Consider the following 16,062-nt stretch of genomic DNA (forward strand, 5'->3'; position numbering starts at 1 on the left):
GGTTTCATGTGCATTGAAACGAAGGTATATGTACAGATGCTGCTGATCTCCACATCCCTGTCAGCAGCTACTCTCCACCGTTCGCCCAACAAATAAACACAGCTGAGGTCAGGCCTTCAGCCAACCTTTCTCACACACTGTCATTTATCTGCCAAGAACTTCAGCATAGACTCCTTTTCTCTCCCTCATTAAACACAGACTGTTTAAGCATTTTTGTGTATCACTTTTGTGTGTATGATTTTTGTGTATCACCACCCTTCCAGGTCTGGTAGTGTCAAACATGGGCTCAGCAAGTTTGCTTAACATCTAGTTTCTTTATATTTCAATGCTTCTATTCAGAATTTCTTAAACTGTTTCTGTTAATGAAAAACTTTTAACAGCACAATGGATGCATGAAACAAACGTATCTATAAATCTACAGCGCAATTTGCCTTTTGTTTATTTCTACCTCAGCACATGGAAACAAGACTGGCATTTGTAAGGAGGAGGTCAGTGTGTATGCACTGCAATCCAACACAGCAAACTCACATTATAGAGATTTTTCTTACACACTGAAAATTCCCCACATTTGAAGACTTGAATGTAAAACATGAATCAATGAATATTTTTTAAAGGACAAGTACTTTATATTTATCTTTTTAGTAGACATGATGGAACAATTATCTACAATGCTGGTTATTAATATTACAAAAAAGGGCATGTTATAAAGTCTGTTATCTGGATCATACAAACAATCTGTTTTTACAATCCAAGTTACTAAAACTCCAGGACCTGCTTAATTATCACACTGCACAGATTATGTTTAAAGCTAGCAGGAACTTATTACCATAACATATACAGAAACTTTTCAGCCAGAGAGACGGGGGATATAACCGTTTTTTAAAAAAACTGTTTTTAAAATGCCCTTAGTGAGAAGCACCAGGAAAAGTTTTTGTGTGTCTGTCTGTGGGTCAAACTGTGGAATAGGCAAAATGGTGTCAAGGTGAGGAACAGCCATCAGGGAACTTTTGTTGTTATCCAAAAGTCTGGTATTAATATCTGACTCATTGAGATTGATGATCTCATGTTTTCTGCCCAGAAAAAAGCCCACTGACTATTAAAAAGATCATTTTACTCGTTCCAGTATTTCCAGTCAGACCTATGATGAGGATCATATTTTTGAGTATCAATCAAATATTTTTTTACATCTTCTGTCTCATGTTGCATAGAGCATGAAGAGAGCTTTGGTTAGTTTCACCACCATGCAGCGAGGTGTAAAACCAAGCTGGGTGAAAATGTACGGGCAGCTTAACAAGCCTGCAAGTTTTCATGAAGGTTTTAATACAGTTTTCAATGTAATTGTTATTCATCTTAGAATTTATTAAAGCTTATAGAAGTTATGATTCAGATGTTTTCATGCATTTACAAAAATTCACCCACAAAATAAAGCATGTTGAGGCTTATAGATGAATTTCAAATGTTAGAATTTGCCAGAAACAGTGGTCCTTAATGACATTAAATATTATCAAAAATAGCATAACAACTCAACTGAGGTAAAAAGTTAGCATAAGTGCTCTTTGTGTGTCATTGCTAGGTTTTATCATATGATTTCGATTCAATAAATAAAAATTCTGTTTGCCAATATTGCAGTTTCTACATTGATTCAGTGACATGAGACGATGTCACATGCTGATTTAACACAATCACTTCTATTCATATCAAATTACAAAAAGCAACTAAAATACCCAAATCCATTCCTGAGTGTAATCAGCCTTTAAATGACAAACAATCTGCTCTTTTGACAAAAAACACTGTGCCTCATTCTGTTCATTTATCTTTAAAATCATCCCATGATGTAAAAGAAAACTATTGTATACATCACAGTAGGATATAGTGTAAATCTCACTACTTTGTTATTATAATTAATTTATACTCCTTACTAAGATAGTCTCATGGTATTACACCACATCTTTAAAAATCTGCATTTTCTTCATCAAATTAACTCAACATTATGGTTGTCAGAAAAAATCAAAAGGGAGCTTTTCCACGTCTTCTTTATTAATCATATAATCACATAATTGGTGTATTAATTAAGATAGGTCCACTGTTACTGTGGTCAGCACCATAACAAGTGAATATCAGTCTTGGCAGCAATGACAGCAATGATGAGTTATTGAATGTACCAAACACAGGCCCACAAACCTTATGTCAAAATTCAAGATTCAAGATTAACTTTATTGTACCCTAAGGGGAAATTCATGTTGGGCTTTCACCCAGGCTGCAGTTATGTGATAAAGTGATGGAACAACAAATTCACGTATTTACCATCAAACATAAAAGCAAACAAATAAAAAAGTACAGAAAACTTTGATTATATACAGTGGTATGTAATAAAAACTATTATTTAAAAAAAGATTACATAAAGGAGCACCCGTGAGCTGATAAAACCAAGAAATAAAATTAGATAAAATAGAATAAAATAATTAATAAATAAACACTAGTCATAAAATATTATAATCTTTATCTGTGACGAAAACAACAGCGACGTTGCCAAGGAGACGTGAACGTGAAGCCGGGCTCAGTGATGTAATAAAGTCACTGACATCACTGACATATTAATTTCCTAAAAACATTCTAAAGAAATCATTTGCTTTCATCCGTGGACAAGTAAAGTTCTACAAGACAGAAGCGATTTTATTCCAACACTCTCCGGAGATAACTGACAGAAAAGCTGGTTTTGGTAAATAATTTTGGATTGCCATAATGTTTAGCAAACTGTTTAAACGCACCCAGCAGGGATCTGGAAAAGGCAAAGAACATTTCCAGCAAGACAACGAAAGTCTTCAAACTGAAGTTAAGGCGCTTCGTGGGATAAATCAACAGCTTCGCAAAGAGCTGGAGCTCTCACGAAAACGAAAGGTAAGAAATCACAAGCTCCAAAGAGATTATCTGTTAAGAAACCGCAATCAGCTGTCTGCTGACAGAGATGCCCTTAAAAAGTCCAACCAAACTCTGCTTACAGAAATCAAAAACCAAAATCTGCAAATGGCAGAGGCACACAAGAGATTACTAGAAATGCAGAATGAGAAAAAAACGCTGCAGCAAAACAGTTTCGCAGAAAAAGAAACTCTAGAGATTAAAATTGTGCAGCTGAGACACGAAATCAGCAAAATGGTTGGAGCCATGGATGAGAAAACGCAGGAAAATCAGACTCTGCAGAAAGATCTTGAACAGCTACTGAAAAACGATGGAGATGAAATCCTGAGAAAAAATCTCCAGCTCAGAAAGCAAGTTCCAAAGATCCAGAGCGATTTAGAGAAAACTGCTTTCTTAAAAGCAAACGACCAGGAGCTTAGAGAGCAAACTACGAGACTCCATGATAATGTTCGAGGGCTGGTTTCCAGTGAAAACGAATTTGATTTAATTAAAAACAAAATCAAATTACTGGAGCATCACAAGAATCTCAAAGACTCAAAGGAAGAAAATGAAATAATCCAAAAGGATTTAAAAGGATTGCAGTTTTTTGGCATGAAACTGAACGCCATGCAAAATAAAAACAAATGTCTGCAAAACCAAACTGAGGAGATCAACGTGCAAAACCAGAAACTCAGAAAGGAAATGCAAGAAATGAAGTTCGTTAAATCCACATGTGATGTCTCAAAAAAACAGGTCGATTTACAGCAGGAAGAAAATATCAGCTTTAAAGAAGAAAATGAGAAAGTCCAAAAGGATTTGCAAGAAGTGAAAAACTTTGAATCCACGTGTGATGTGATGAGAAAAAAAGGTCAAATTACTGCAACAAGAAAATGAAGAGTTTTTTCTGCAAAGTCAGAAACTCAGACAGGATTTCCAAGAACTAACGTTCAATGAATCCACATGTTATCCGATACATGTGCTGCAGCAAAGAAACGACAACTTTAAAGATCTCAATCAAAATCTCAGAGAGGACTTAGGATCGATATTTGACTCTACAACTGCTGGAGAAGGCTTGATTAAAAAGGATTTAGAAGGACTGCAGGTCTGTGGCTCCACATTTAACGCCATGCAAAATACGAACGAACTTCTTCAAAAACAAAATGAGGAGCTCAGAGAACAAAATCATAAACTCCAAGAGGATTTGAAAGAACTAAGGTACTTTAAATCTACATGTAATGAGATGAAAAGCCAGATTAACCTGCTGCAGCAAGAAAATGATGACTTTAAAAAGCTAAGTCATAAACTCCAAGAGGATTTGAAAGAACTAAGGTACTTTAAATCTACATGTGATGAGATGAAAAGCCAGATTAATCTGCTGCAGCAAGAAAATGATGACTTTAAAAAGCAAAATCATAAACTCCAAGAGGATTTGAAAGAACTAAGGTGCTTTAAATCTACATGTGATGAGATGAAAAGCCAGATTAACCTGCTGCAGCAAGAAAATGGTGACTTTAAAAAGCTAAGTCATAAACTCCAAGAGGATTTGGAAGAACTAAGGTACTTTAAATCTACATGTAATGAGATGAAAAGCAAGATTAACCTGCTGCAGCAAGAAAATGATGACTTTAAAAAGCTAAGTCATAAACTCGAATGGGATTTGAAAGAACTAAGGTACTTTAAATCTACATGTGATGAGATGAAAAGCCAGATTAACCTGCTGCAGCAAGAAAATGGTGACTTTAAAAAGCTAAGTCATAAACTCGAATGGGATTTGAAAGAACTAAGGCACTTTAAATCTGCATGTGATGTGACAAAAAGCCAGATTAATCTGCTGCAGCAAGAAAATGATGATTTTAAAAAGCAAAATCAGAAACTCCAAGAGGATTTGCGAGAACTAAAGTTCTTTAAATCCACGTGTGATGTGACAAAAGACAAGATCTATGTAATGGAGCAAGAAAATGTAGACTTTAAAAAGCTAAATCAGAAACTCAGAGACGATTTGCAAGACCTAAAGTTCTTTGAATCCACATGTGATCCGATGAAAAACAAGATGAAATTACTGCAGAAACAAAATGACGACTTTAAAAAACACAATCATAAATTCAGAGAGGACTTAACATCGCTGATATTTGACTCTACAACTGATGAAGAAGGCTTGATTAAAAAGGATCTAAAAACATTGCAGGTCGTTCACTCCACATTTAACTCCATGCAAAGTACGAACGAACCTCTGCAAATACAAACTGAGGAGTTTAGAGAACAAAGTCAGAAACTCGGAGACGATTTGCAAGAGCTAAAGTTCTTTGAATCCCCATGTGATGGGATGAAAAACCAGGTGGATCTTCTGCAGCAAGAAAGTGGAGACTTCAAAGAGCAAAATCAGAAACTCAAAGAGGATTTGAAAGAACTAAGGCCCTTTGAATCCACATGTGATGGGATGAAAAACCAGCTGGATCTACTGCAGCAAGAAAATGATGCTTTTAAAGAGCAAAATCAGAAACTCCAAGAGGATTTGCAGAAACTAAAGTTCTTTAAATCCACATGCGATGTGGCAAAAAACAAGCTCTATGTAATGGAGCAAGAAAATGAGGACTTTAAAAAGCTAAATCAGAAACTCAGAGACGATTTGCAAGACCTAAAGTTCTTTGAATCCACATGTGATGGGATGAAAAACCAGGTGGATCTTCTGCAGCAACAAAATAAAGACTTTAAAGAGCAAAATCAGAAACTTGGAAAGGAATTAGGAAAGCTGATATTTGACTCCACAATTGATGATTAAGGCTGAATTTCTGCACAAACAAAACAATGCTGCAAACAGAAAATTCCTCAACATCAAGGTTATTTTGAAGGATTGAAGTGACTCGCATGACTGAAGTTCAAAGACATACAATTCAAAAATCTAAAAAGAGCTCCTATGCTCCAAGAAAAAGAGATAAGCGACCCCCTCCCAATATAAACACATACAGAAACACCACAATGACTTCCAGCAAACACACAGAAGATCATCAGCTGCTTACTCATTTAAGACAGCTTCCTCAGTTGCTGAACCTGCAGAGGAAGCGTAAAAACGAAGATGACCTACTCTTTCTGTGAGCCAGCATAGCATGTGTGTGTGCAGGGGGGTCTGAAAAAAACAAACAAGGAACCTGAACTCATTTTCTCACATGGCCACTGACAATCATTCCTATCGTTCCGGTTTGGTCCATTTAGATTGTTAATGTTGTCAAGTTAAAACTGTCCATCCAAAAGATAGTTCAACTCTTATATTTCTGACAAGAAACTTCTTCATGCTTTACTCTGGCTTGTAGGCTTCTAAGTGGAGCACAAGGTTAGAAACTAAACTAAAAATAATTAAAAACAATTTTTTTAAAAACTTAAAAAAAAACTTAAAAAAACTATATATATATATAAAAAAAAATTAAAAACAAACAAACAAAAAAGAACCTTAGTAACTCTGCCAAAGTGTCTCTTTTGTGCCACTTTGCCGGTCCCAAGCCCGGGTAAAGGAGGAGGGTTGGACATCGAACTAGCAATTCCACACAACATAACAGTCCTTTGGTTAAATTTTTTTGTAATTGTGATGAACAAGTCATGTAGTGTTTGAAAAACATTTTTATCCAACAGAGCTTTTCCATGATGCTTCAAATCAAACTTCACCCGTGGTAAAAAAGAGGCTCTTACTTTCCACCAAGCAACTTTCCAAAACAACTAGTAAGATCGTCGCCCTGAAGTTTTATCTGCTGCAAATTGACTAACTTTACCACGGTATTTAGCTGTATGTATTTTATAACATGTAAGTTTTGTTAACAAAATAAAATAAAAAGTAAGAATTATACCAAGTAAAACCTTTTAAATAAGTGTATGAAATAAATATTATATAATGTATAATGTATTAACCCAAATCTTGACCGCGCTACAAACTATTAGAAGTAATTTGCATTATGAGCCAGCAGAGGGCGCTCTGCCATCACATCCAATACATGTGCTGGTAACTTGCTGCCATAAACCAATGTTTGCTGTGTTTCTGTGAACCGGAGGAACAAGTGACCAAATATATGGTGAAATGGTTGGGATTTACCAACCAGAAAGCTATTTTCTACATAAGATTTTTTTTGTCTGTCTGTCAGTTCATTTAAAATAGCCGATGCCCTGACAGTTGTGACTAAGACTGAATACTGAAAATTACACAAAAAACGTAGAAGGAGAGACAGCTGTTCAAGCTTGTAAAATAGTTGCTGGTTACTGTGACTCGCATTCCTTTCAGAGTACTGCATGTGAGGAAAGAGTCCAGTGACTCCAGCAGTTCAGCCACACCTCCATACACAGTGACTGGCCAATGGGGCTCGCTGACCATTAGAAGCTGTGTAACAAAGTAAGCCAGACCCACGCCTCCATTTGTTCGTGCTCACCAGAGAGAAACAGTCAAACAAGGCATCAAAAGTGTCCGTTTCCGTTCATGACACATTTGGTACCACTGAATATTTTATTGAGAAAGTTTCCAGAAAATAACGGCATAATAAAGGTCAAACTGGCCCTTTAAGGTAGCCAAACCATTCTTTGAATTGTGACTTAGGTTTGACAGTGACATCCAGTTGACCTTTTGCAACTAGGGCAACTAGGAAAACCTAGGGCTGTTTGGCTACTTCCTTGCTCTTGTATCTTAATTATAGGCATTTGTATTCTATTCATTTCTTAAAGAAGCCAGTCATGTAACTGTCCAGAGTAGTTTGTTGTCATGTCTAAGCTAGCATGTTATGTCATGCTAGCTTATAGAAAGTCTTACCACGCTTTGATGGTGCCAGTAAAATACCAGCTGTTTTTAGTTTCCTGATTAATAACCCCCTGCTTGTATCCTTTCCAGAATACAAGGAGGGGACACGGCCCCCTCCCCAACCCACCGGAGCAGGATGGTTTTATGATCCAAGTACCAGCAACGGGCCGTGGTGTTGGCTTGCCAGAAAAAAATTATCGGCCTCCTCAGCCAGGGCACGGCAGTCCGCCATGCTGGTGTTAGCCAAAGCGGCTCGTACCGGGGAAGGCAGCTGTCCCAGGAAGAGTTGGACGAGGAGGAAATCGGGTGCGTGGTCCCCCAAGAGATCCAACATCCTATCCATGAGCTCGGATGGTTTACTGTCACCCAGACCTTGCAACGAGAATAGACGACTGGCCCTCTCAGCATCGGAGAGTTCAAAAGCCTTGAGCAGGTGAGCTTTGATTGCCGCATATTTATTGTCTGCCGGTGGGTTCTTTAAGAGACTGACCAATCTCGTGGCTGTAGAACTGCTGACTGCTGCTACGACATAGTAGTACTTGGTGGCGTTCACTGTAATGTCACACAAGGCGAACTGTGCTTTAGCCTGGGCAAACCACGCCGAGACAGATGACTCCCAGAATTCTGGCAGCTTCAGAGACACCGCGTTCGTAGTCATCGTCAGTCGGGGAGTTAGTGGAAAACGTCCACGTCAAGTTCCACCAGTGTGGAAATTGTAGAAAGAAAGCGAAGAGTCAATTTCTCACTTCGACTACACAACTGAGTATCGTTTTTATTTAACCAGAAAAAACAGAGGGAGCAACAACATAGAGGCGCCCGTGGAGCTAACAAAAACACAGGGGTTGCTGGGCAACCGTAAACAACTTTGCTATAACATGAATATATAGACTGACCAATATATATATATATATATATATATATATATATATAGTATTTTTCTTTTAATGCTTTTAATGTTTTATATAAATCACATTGCTCTTTTATACCTTACAGCTACTGTGATAAGCTACTGTTTTTTTGCACTTTGAATATACCAGTTTTTACTCCAAAAACTCTCCATAACACAAGATCTTTTTAATTTGAGTTAAAGGTGACGCTGGTGGCAGGTAAATGACGCTAATGCTGTAGGTGACGTAGTTCCGGGGAGACGGCAGATTCAAACTAGGCGCGCCCAAACATTTATGCTTTCATTCAGTTGCATTTTGTGCCAGCCTAATCAAAATATTCTTTAAAGTAGGAAAACAGTGTCTTTAAAAGGTACACTCTGGAGCACAGCGGGGAGGATTTGGCCAGCCTGACAGATTTTATAGATCGTTGTTACGACAGAATCGTCATGGGGAAACCAAACAACACGTCCACCCCCTCCACCTCATCTAAGGCCAAGCGACAGCGAAATGAGGATTCACCTGGAGCTATTTCACCACCGGGGAACGACTCAACAGATGTTCTGATCTCTATAGATAAGAAACTCAGTAGTTTTGATGCGCGTTTGAGCCTGGTAGAAATTCCAGGCGCTGCGTGAATCATTAGAATTCAGCCAGAAGCAGGTGGAAACTCTGGCTGTAGAAAATGCTGGTCTCAGAGAGTCAGTAAAATCCCTCACAGAGGACTTGACCCGTCTCTCGGAGGAAAATAAGAAGATGAAGGAAACGGTGATCGATCTGCAGGCGCGGAGCATGAGAGAGAACCTGGTATTTGCAGGGATTCCAGAGCAGATGGAGGAGGACCCCGAGACCACGGTGAAAAACTTCATCAAAACCCACCTGAAGCTCCCGTATGGGATAAGCTTTGTGCCACTGGGGAACAAATCTGAATTCTTTATATTTGAATTTGAATCATTCAATTTGAATCTGAATATGCCTGTTTGAATAATTGCTTAAAAAAACTGAATCCAAATGACCATATTTGATATTGAATCTTTGTTTTTTGAATGTGTATATTGGTAAAGTTGAAACTTTTGCATTTGAAAAAATTCATTCCCTAATTCATTTTCATAGTTCAGTTTCAGTTCTCTCCATTCAAATTCAGATCTGAAATACAAATTCAGATCTGAAATTCAAATTCAGATCTGAAATCCAAATTCAGATCTGAAATCCAAATTCAGATCTGAAATTCAAATTCAGGGACCCAGGGTACAGCCCCGGGGGCAGGAGGGGTGTAGGGGTTTGAAGGAGGGCTGAGTGGGATTCGGGGGACTATAGGGGGAGGTGCTGGGGTGTGAGACAGGGATGCTTGTATGTTGTGTGTGTGTCTATGCGTTGGATGATGTTCGTGTGGATGTGGGGGTATGTTTGTATGCGTGCGTATGCATGTGCTAGGATGAGTGGGAGTGTGTCTGGGGAGTGAGAGTGGGAGGGTTGGATGCTGTGTGAGTGTTTATATTGTGTGGGTTGGGCTGAGGAGGCATGTATGTGTTAGAATGAGCGGGAGTGTGCAAGGAAATAGGTGTGTGCATGTGTTTCTGTGTTTGGTGGGGCGGGGTTAGGTGCACTTATGGGGGGGCCTGGGCGGGCCTGGGGGTGGTGGGCCGTGGGTCTGCCGCTGTCCTCATCCTCTCACTCTCCGTTAGGCATGTGGGGGGGGTGGGTACCTTCTGGGGTCGGTGACGGCTCACTGGCTGCGGTCCCTGAATGGCCCGGTCGTGGGGGGCCGCCTCTCCTGGCCTGTCTTGCCCTGGGGGACCTCCTGGGGAGCAGGGGTGCCTAATGCCACTAGAGGCTCAACATCCAGAGGAAAGTGTTCTTCCCTCTGGACGTACATCCCCGGACCCCTCTTATTTCCCGCTCTCTCTCTCTCTCTCTCTCTCTCTCTCACACACACACACACACACACACACACACACACACACACACACACACACACACACACACACACGTAGGGAGTTGGGAGGCGTGGAGTCATGCAGGGTGGAGCTGAGGAGACCATTCAGTGGTCTCCTTGGATGCACCCTGTGGCGACTCGCCTCTCAGTTTCAATTGCTCTGAGACACCAAAACACAAGAAACACAACACACAAACAACACCTGGGGGGCATGTCATGTGGTGCATGTCGGGCGGGGCCACTTAGGTGGCCCGGCTCCCGGCTCATTGCGGTCACTGCCCCTCAATTTTAATTGCACACAACACACACTACATAAACAGGGAGGGACAGGGTATTGGGGACCTCTCACACCCCTGTTCCCCCTGGGTGTGGCAGGGGGCGAGTGGGGGGAGGTGGTTGCCCCGGGGCCGGGTCCCGGAGTGGCTGCGCTGGTCTGCCTCTGGCCTCCATAGAGGCGTGGTCGCATTTTCACGATCTCACTCACCACTCCTCATCACTGATCACTCCTTATTCCTCATCCTCTGCATGCTGACAGTCACTGAGTTGTCCAGTGGGTTTTTATACTAAGAGATAATTCTTTTTTTTATTTTTCCTGTGAGTTAGTATCTTGTCGCTGTTAGGCTACTTTCATGATATGTCTTTTTGATTTGGTTATTATTTAAAAACTGTTAATCACTAGCAGCTCTGTTTTTTGTTTGTGTGTGTGTGTGTGTGTTTCTGTTTTTGTTTTGTAAAAGTTGTAGGAAATTTTCTGGTGTGTTCATGTACAGGTGTAGCAGTTTGTTGTCTGGTGATGGTGTGGATTGAAGGGTCGTTTCCTTCTGTCTGTGAACTTTTTGTCTCCTTTCTTCTTTCCCTTTTGCTCTTTTTGCTATTTTCCATCTTTTGCTGTCCCCTCCGGTCAGGTCCAGCAAGATTACATAGATTCTGTGATTCAGTGTAAATAAATAACTAAATGAATCAGATTATTAAGAGGAGAGCAAATTTGTTCAGCATGATACAGCAACCAGATTATCATTTTGCTGCTATGATGCTGGACAGGACAAGTAAAAAAAATAAAAATAAAACTTTTTAATTTGAAAAATAATTTTTACCAGATAATTAAAATTTAAAAACACCAAACTTCAAGTCTTTGTTAGAGCTTCAGTATGTGAGATTTAGGCTACACACAATGATTGTCACCAGCAGAGGTCTCTATTAGGATGGAAAACTCACCATCCTCTTACAGTATGCAGCATGTAAATACATCCACCCACAGGTAAATGGTGCAGGAGTGATTCAAATCAAAAAAACCAACTGCATGAATCTTTTATTGAAATGTGTTAACACATATTTATGAAAAACTGGAACAGTGAGTCAATTTCCCACATACTAATCTTTGTACTAATAAACACGGTCAACCCTACATGATTTGATTAAACTGAATGATGCTCCAGTCATTACATGACTCAGCTTACAACACTAATAAGTACAAACTGTAATTTGTTCCTGCAGTTTCCAGCTCAGGAAACTGCAGCAACTCATTTGCTTTGATTTAGAGAAAATGAAGGAGTAGAATTAAAATTAAGATTGTCTTATTAAGTGTTATTTGTCTTGAAGAGAAAAGCAATTAAACTATTTGTTTAACTTACAGGAAAAGAAAATCTTACTGACCTTTAGCAGGAACAGATTTGCAGATATTTGGCTCAAAATTGTTCCGGGAAAAGGTCAAAACAAGACAAATTGCTACACATTAAAATGAGACTGCTTGACCAGATAGTAGCAATTGGATTTAACTTTAATAACATCTTGTGCATTGTTTTGCTGATTTGAGAGGGGAAACTTTATCACGTTCTTTTGGAACAGTTTAAAGACAAAGATAAGTGACTTAAACAGATGTATAATTTATCTGTGTAGCAAATATCAGCAACTTTTTAACACCAGGCTGAGTCAGGAAAAAGTTCCTATGGAGGTGGAAAGCATCCTGCCTTGTTCCACTACCTAATTAATCCCGACCATCTGAACTTAACGACTACAGACCAGCGCCCTAATATCTCACATCATGAAAGTCATTGAGAGACTCTTATCACCTCAATAAGCAAGTGAACACCTTTCAGGACCACTTATAGTTTGCATATCATCATAGGCTTGGGGTCAAAAACTACCTGCTTCAGTGAGCCCACTCTCATCTGGACAAATCAGGCAGCACTTTGAGGATCATGTTCTTTGATTTCTCAAGTGCTTTTAATACAATTCAGCTGCTCTGTTATGTGACAGTGTCCATAAATTCCAGGTGGATACCTCCACCTGGAATTATGAATATCTGACAAAAAGACCAGTTTGTGAGACTGAAAGGTTGTGAGTCTGAGATGGCTGTCAGCAGCACTAAAGCACCTCGAGGAACTGTGTAACTCTTCACACTGTACATATCAGACTTACAAAACAACTGTGAGCCCTGTCATTAGTGCTGGGCAGATGGATCCAAATATCAACTGTATCGATACCAAGGCTAGTATCGATGGCGTTCGATACCAGCATGATAAGATCAATATTTTTCTTACAGAGGGCCTTGGGGGCAAAAGGCAAAAGAATGTGAATGAGAGCCAACCAATAGGTTTGCTTTGTTTAGCTAATTTGCATTTTTGACTTTACTTTTCTCATCCAACTGTATGTAATAACTAGGAATAACAGTTATTTTATTATTTTTTTACATTGTTGATGTTATTTTATATTGTTTACTACTACTACTACTAAAAAAAAAAAAAAAAAAAACTTAAATTAAAATTTCTCAGTTCTGCCATTCAGTTAATTAATAAAAATGCCATATTGGACAAACTCTTTATACAGTATTTTATTATAATGTGACCAAGTGCTATTTTCCCAGGAAAACACCAGGATGAACTGGAACTAGAGACCACTATATTTAAAAGAAAAATTTATTTATTAACAAAATAAGATAATTTAAAAAACTTTAATGATCTGGATGTTGAACATATAAAAGCGTGGACAGTATTTCCGTACTGACAGACTTCAGACCAAAGAAATGGCCCCAAAAAAAGAAACAAAATAAGATAATACTATATTTGGGGAGGCTCAGTCAGGGCAGTATTACAAACCACTTTACCATGCATGGAATTAAAACAATCAATCAAATGATAACTCTTAAAACAAAACATGCAGAGACCACTCTCCCTTCAGAACCCCTCCCTTTAATAAAGTCCAATGTCTAAATAAAAACAAAAGTGGCCCATCCAATGGATCAATTGAAAAAATACAGAAAATAACTACGAGTGGGAAAAACAGTGGTTAGCACCCCAATGCTGATCCTAATAAAAGAGATGCAAGGGAGAAGCAATTAACATAAAAGAAAACTTCAATTGTCCAGACATGTTAAATGAACTGCTGCTGCTTAGGCATACCTTGTGTCCTGACTGTTCTGTTGAAGCCATTATGCAAGATTTTATCATGAGCGTTAAACTCCACCACACAAAGGCCTCTGCTGCATGCTGCTCTTAGGTGTAGTGCATCAGGGAGAAAGAGTGAATTCTCTGCCCCCCTTTTATAGACTCAGCCCTCTTGGCTCAACTCAGACATCTATGCACACAACTCACCATCCCACAATAATCACAATTATGAATAGCAATTAAAGGTAAAGTCATTAAATGATTGTGAAATTTCAAGCAAAAACTATTGGTATTGGCCATGCTTGCCCTGGGTTTGCTTGGTATCAGATCAATACCAAAATTTGACATTTCTGCTTGCTTCTCCTGTTGATGATGCAGTAGTGCAATACTGTGCTATTAAAGCAGTACATTTTGGTGCAAAAGCTGCACACAAACCAGAACTGTCTGGAGCACCACCACAACACAGTTGGTCACCAACGCCATTATTGTTGTTGTGTCTGGCACATGTTCGTCACACTGACGTCATATCCTACAGAACTCAGAGGGTAGGGGTTTCAAACCTATCCACCTTGGTGCCTGGTTTCAGACATGGTCGGTTTCATGCAGGCTAATCCCTGGTTTCATAAAGATGAAAGGGTGGATTGCTAAAATACTTTTGTGGTATCACTGCAATTCGGCGTCGTGGGGACGGCCCCTCAATGATGGACAAGAAGCTGAGTACAGAGAACTGTCAGTTTGTGAGATGGTGCAGTAACAATCACCTCATCTTGAACTCAAACAAAAGAGATTGTTGAGTTCAGGAGGAACAGGAGTAAACAAAACACTGTCTACAACCAGGGAGAAGAGGTGGAGGTGGTGCAGGAATGCAGTTACCTTGGAGTTCAGCCAGATAACATACTGGACTGGAAATACAAGACAGAAGCATCTTCAAAAAGGTACAGAGCAGACTCTACTTCTTAAAGAAGTTAAGATCATTTAATGTCTGCATCAGGATGATCCATATCTTCTAGAAGTCTGTTGAAGTACAGTTTAGCATTGTAGCATCTGCTAGGGCAGCAGCATCAGAGCCAGATACTTTGGTTGGTCCGTTGTTGGGGATAACTCTGGAACTGATTATCCAGAAAAGAGTGCTGGACAAGCTGCTGAAGATAATGGGTGATTCTTCACATCTTTTACACAACACAGTGAAGCCATATTTGTTACCATATTTGTTGCAGTATCTTCTACTAGTAGAGTACTGTTTACTGTTTACTGAATCTATAGCTATGATTGTAGCCTGAAATCACACCATTTACATCTTAACAATCTTAGCTTTCAAATGGTGCATAACAAACGTATACTTGGAAGGGAGACTGAGTAAATATTTATTTGTCATGTCACACCCATAGGGTGTCTGATACCAGAGTTAAATAAGGACCCTCAAACTGTCCTTGAAAACAAAATGAACAACTTCTTACTCATCTAATTTCTTCCTCACTGAACACAATTTTGAACATAGCTTTCTGGTGTGTGTATTTTATGACAGTAATATGGTAATTAATATCAATTTTTCATTCCATAATTCCAAGAAATTATTTAATTAGTTCATTTAGCACAATGATAAGATATTAATCAAAACATTTTTTTTCAAATAATATAATAATTTTTTTTTCTCTCAGATTTTCCTTTTTTTTTTTTTTTATTTATTTAACCTTTATTTAACCAGGAAGTCCCATTGAGATTAAAAACCTCTTTTGCAAGGGAGTCCTGGCCAAGAGGCAGCCAAAAATATCAGTTACAACCAAAGTAACAATTACAACAATTCCTTACTGTTACACACTCTTTTTAAAGACAGAAAGAGAATCTAAACATATAAAGCAATACAAATCAGAATTCAGAGCAGTGATATGCTAAATCTTTACAAAGAAATTAGTCCTAAACTGTGTTTTAAAATGCCAAGGGCATGATCTTGTTGCATTGCTAACAATTAGCACACCACTTCAGACTCAATTTTCCTGTCTCTATGCACCGAAAAGCATTTTGTAATGCCTTTTATACTAAAATCATCCACCAAACAGTAAAGATGGAGGTAAAAGTGCAGAGCAGGTTGTCATCCCTTCATAGAACAAGGCGTACAATGACATGTTACATGCTTAGGTGTGTTATTTACACTTGTTCTCCTCACAAACTCAGTCGAGAGACCCACTCAGAAAA

General features: G+C 38.9%; 2 protein-coding genes across 2 annotated transcripts; both read left to right on the plus strand.

Moving 5' to 3' along the window:
• Window positions 1-2,687: 2,687 nt before the first annotated feature.
• On the plus strand, window positions 2,688-3,923 carry LOC121629333 (trichohyalin-like). The gene is made up of 2 exons (XM_041969038.1): window positions 2,688-3,433; window positions 3,470-3,923. The coding sequence occupies exons 1-2, from the start codon at window positions 2,743-2,745 to the stop codon at window positions 3,787-3,789; spliced, it is 1,011 nt and encodes a 336-aa protein (XP_041824972.1). The 5' UTR covers window positions 2,688-2,742; the 3' UTR covers window positions 3,790-3,923.
• Window positions 3,924-4,007: 84 nt separating this feature from the next.
• On the plus strand, window positions 4,008-6,036 carry LOC121629332 (girdin-like). Its single transcript, XM_041969037.1, has 2 exons — window positions 4,008-4,495; window positions 4,724-6,036. The coding sequence occupies exons 1-2, from the start codon at window positions 4,022-4,024 to the stop codon at window positions 5,672-5,674; spliced, it is 1,425 nt and encodes a 474-aa protein (XP_041824971.1). The 5' UTR covers window positions 4,008-4,021; the 3' UTR covers window positions 5,675-6,036.
• The last annotated feature ends 10,026 nt before the right edge of the window (window positions 6,037-16,062 follow it).

This window comes from Melanotaenia boesemani, chromosome 18, assembly GCF_017639745.1.
Source record: "Melanotaenia boesemani isolate fMelBoe1 chromosome 18, fMelBoe1.pri, whole genome shotgun sequence".
Classification (NCBI taxonomy): domain Eukaryota; kingdom Metazoa; phylum Chordata; class Actinopteri; order Atheriniformes; family Melanotaeniidae; genus Melanotaenia; species Melanotaenia boesemani.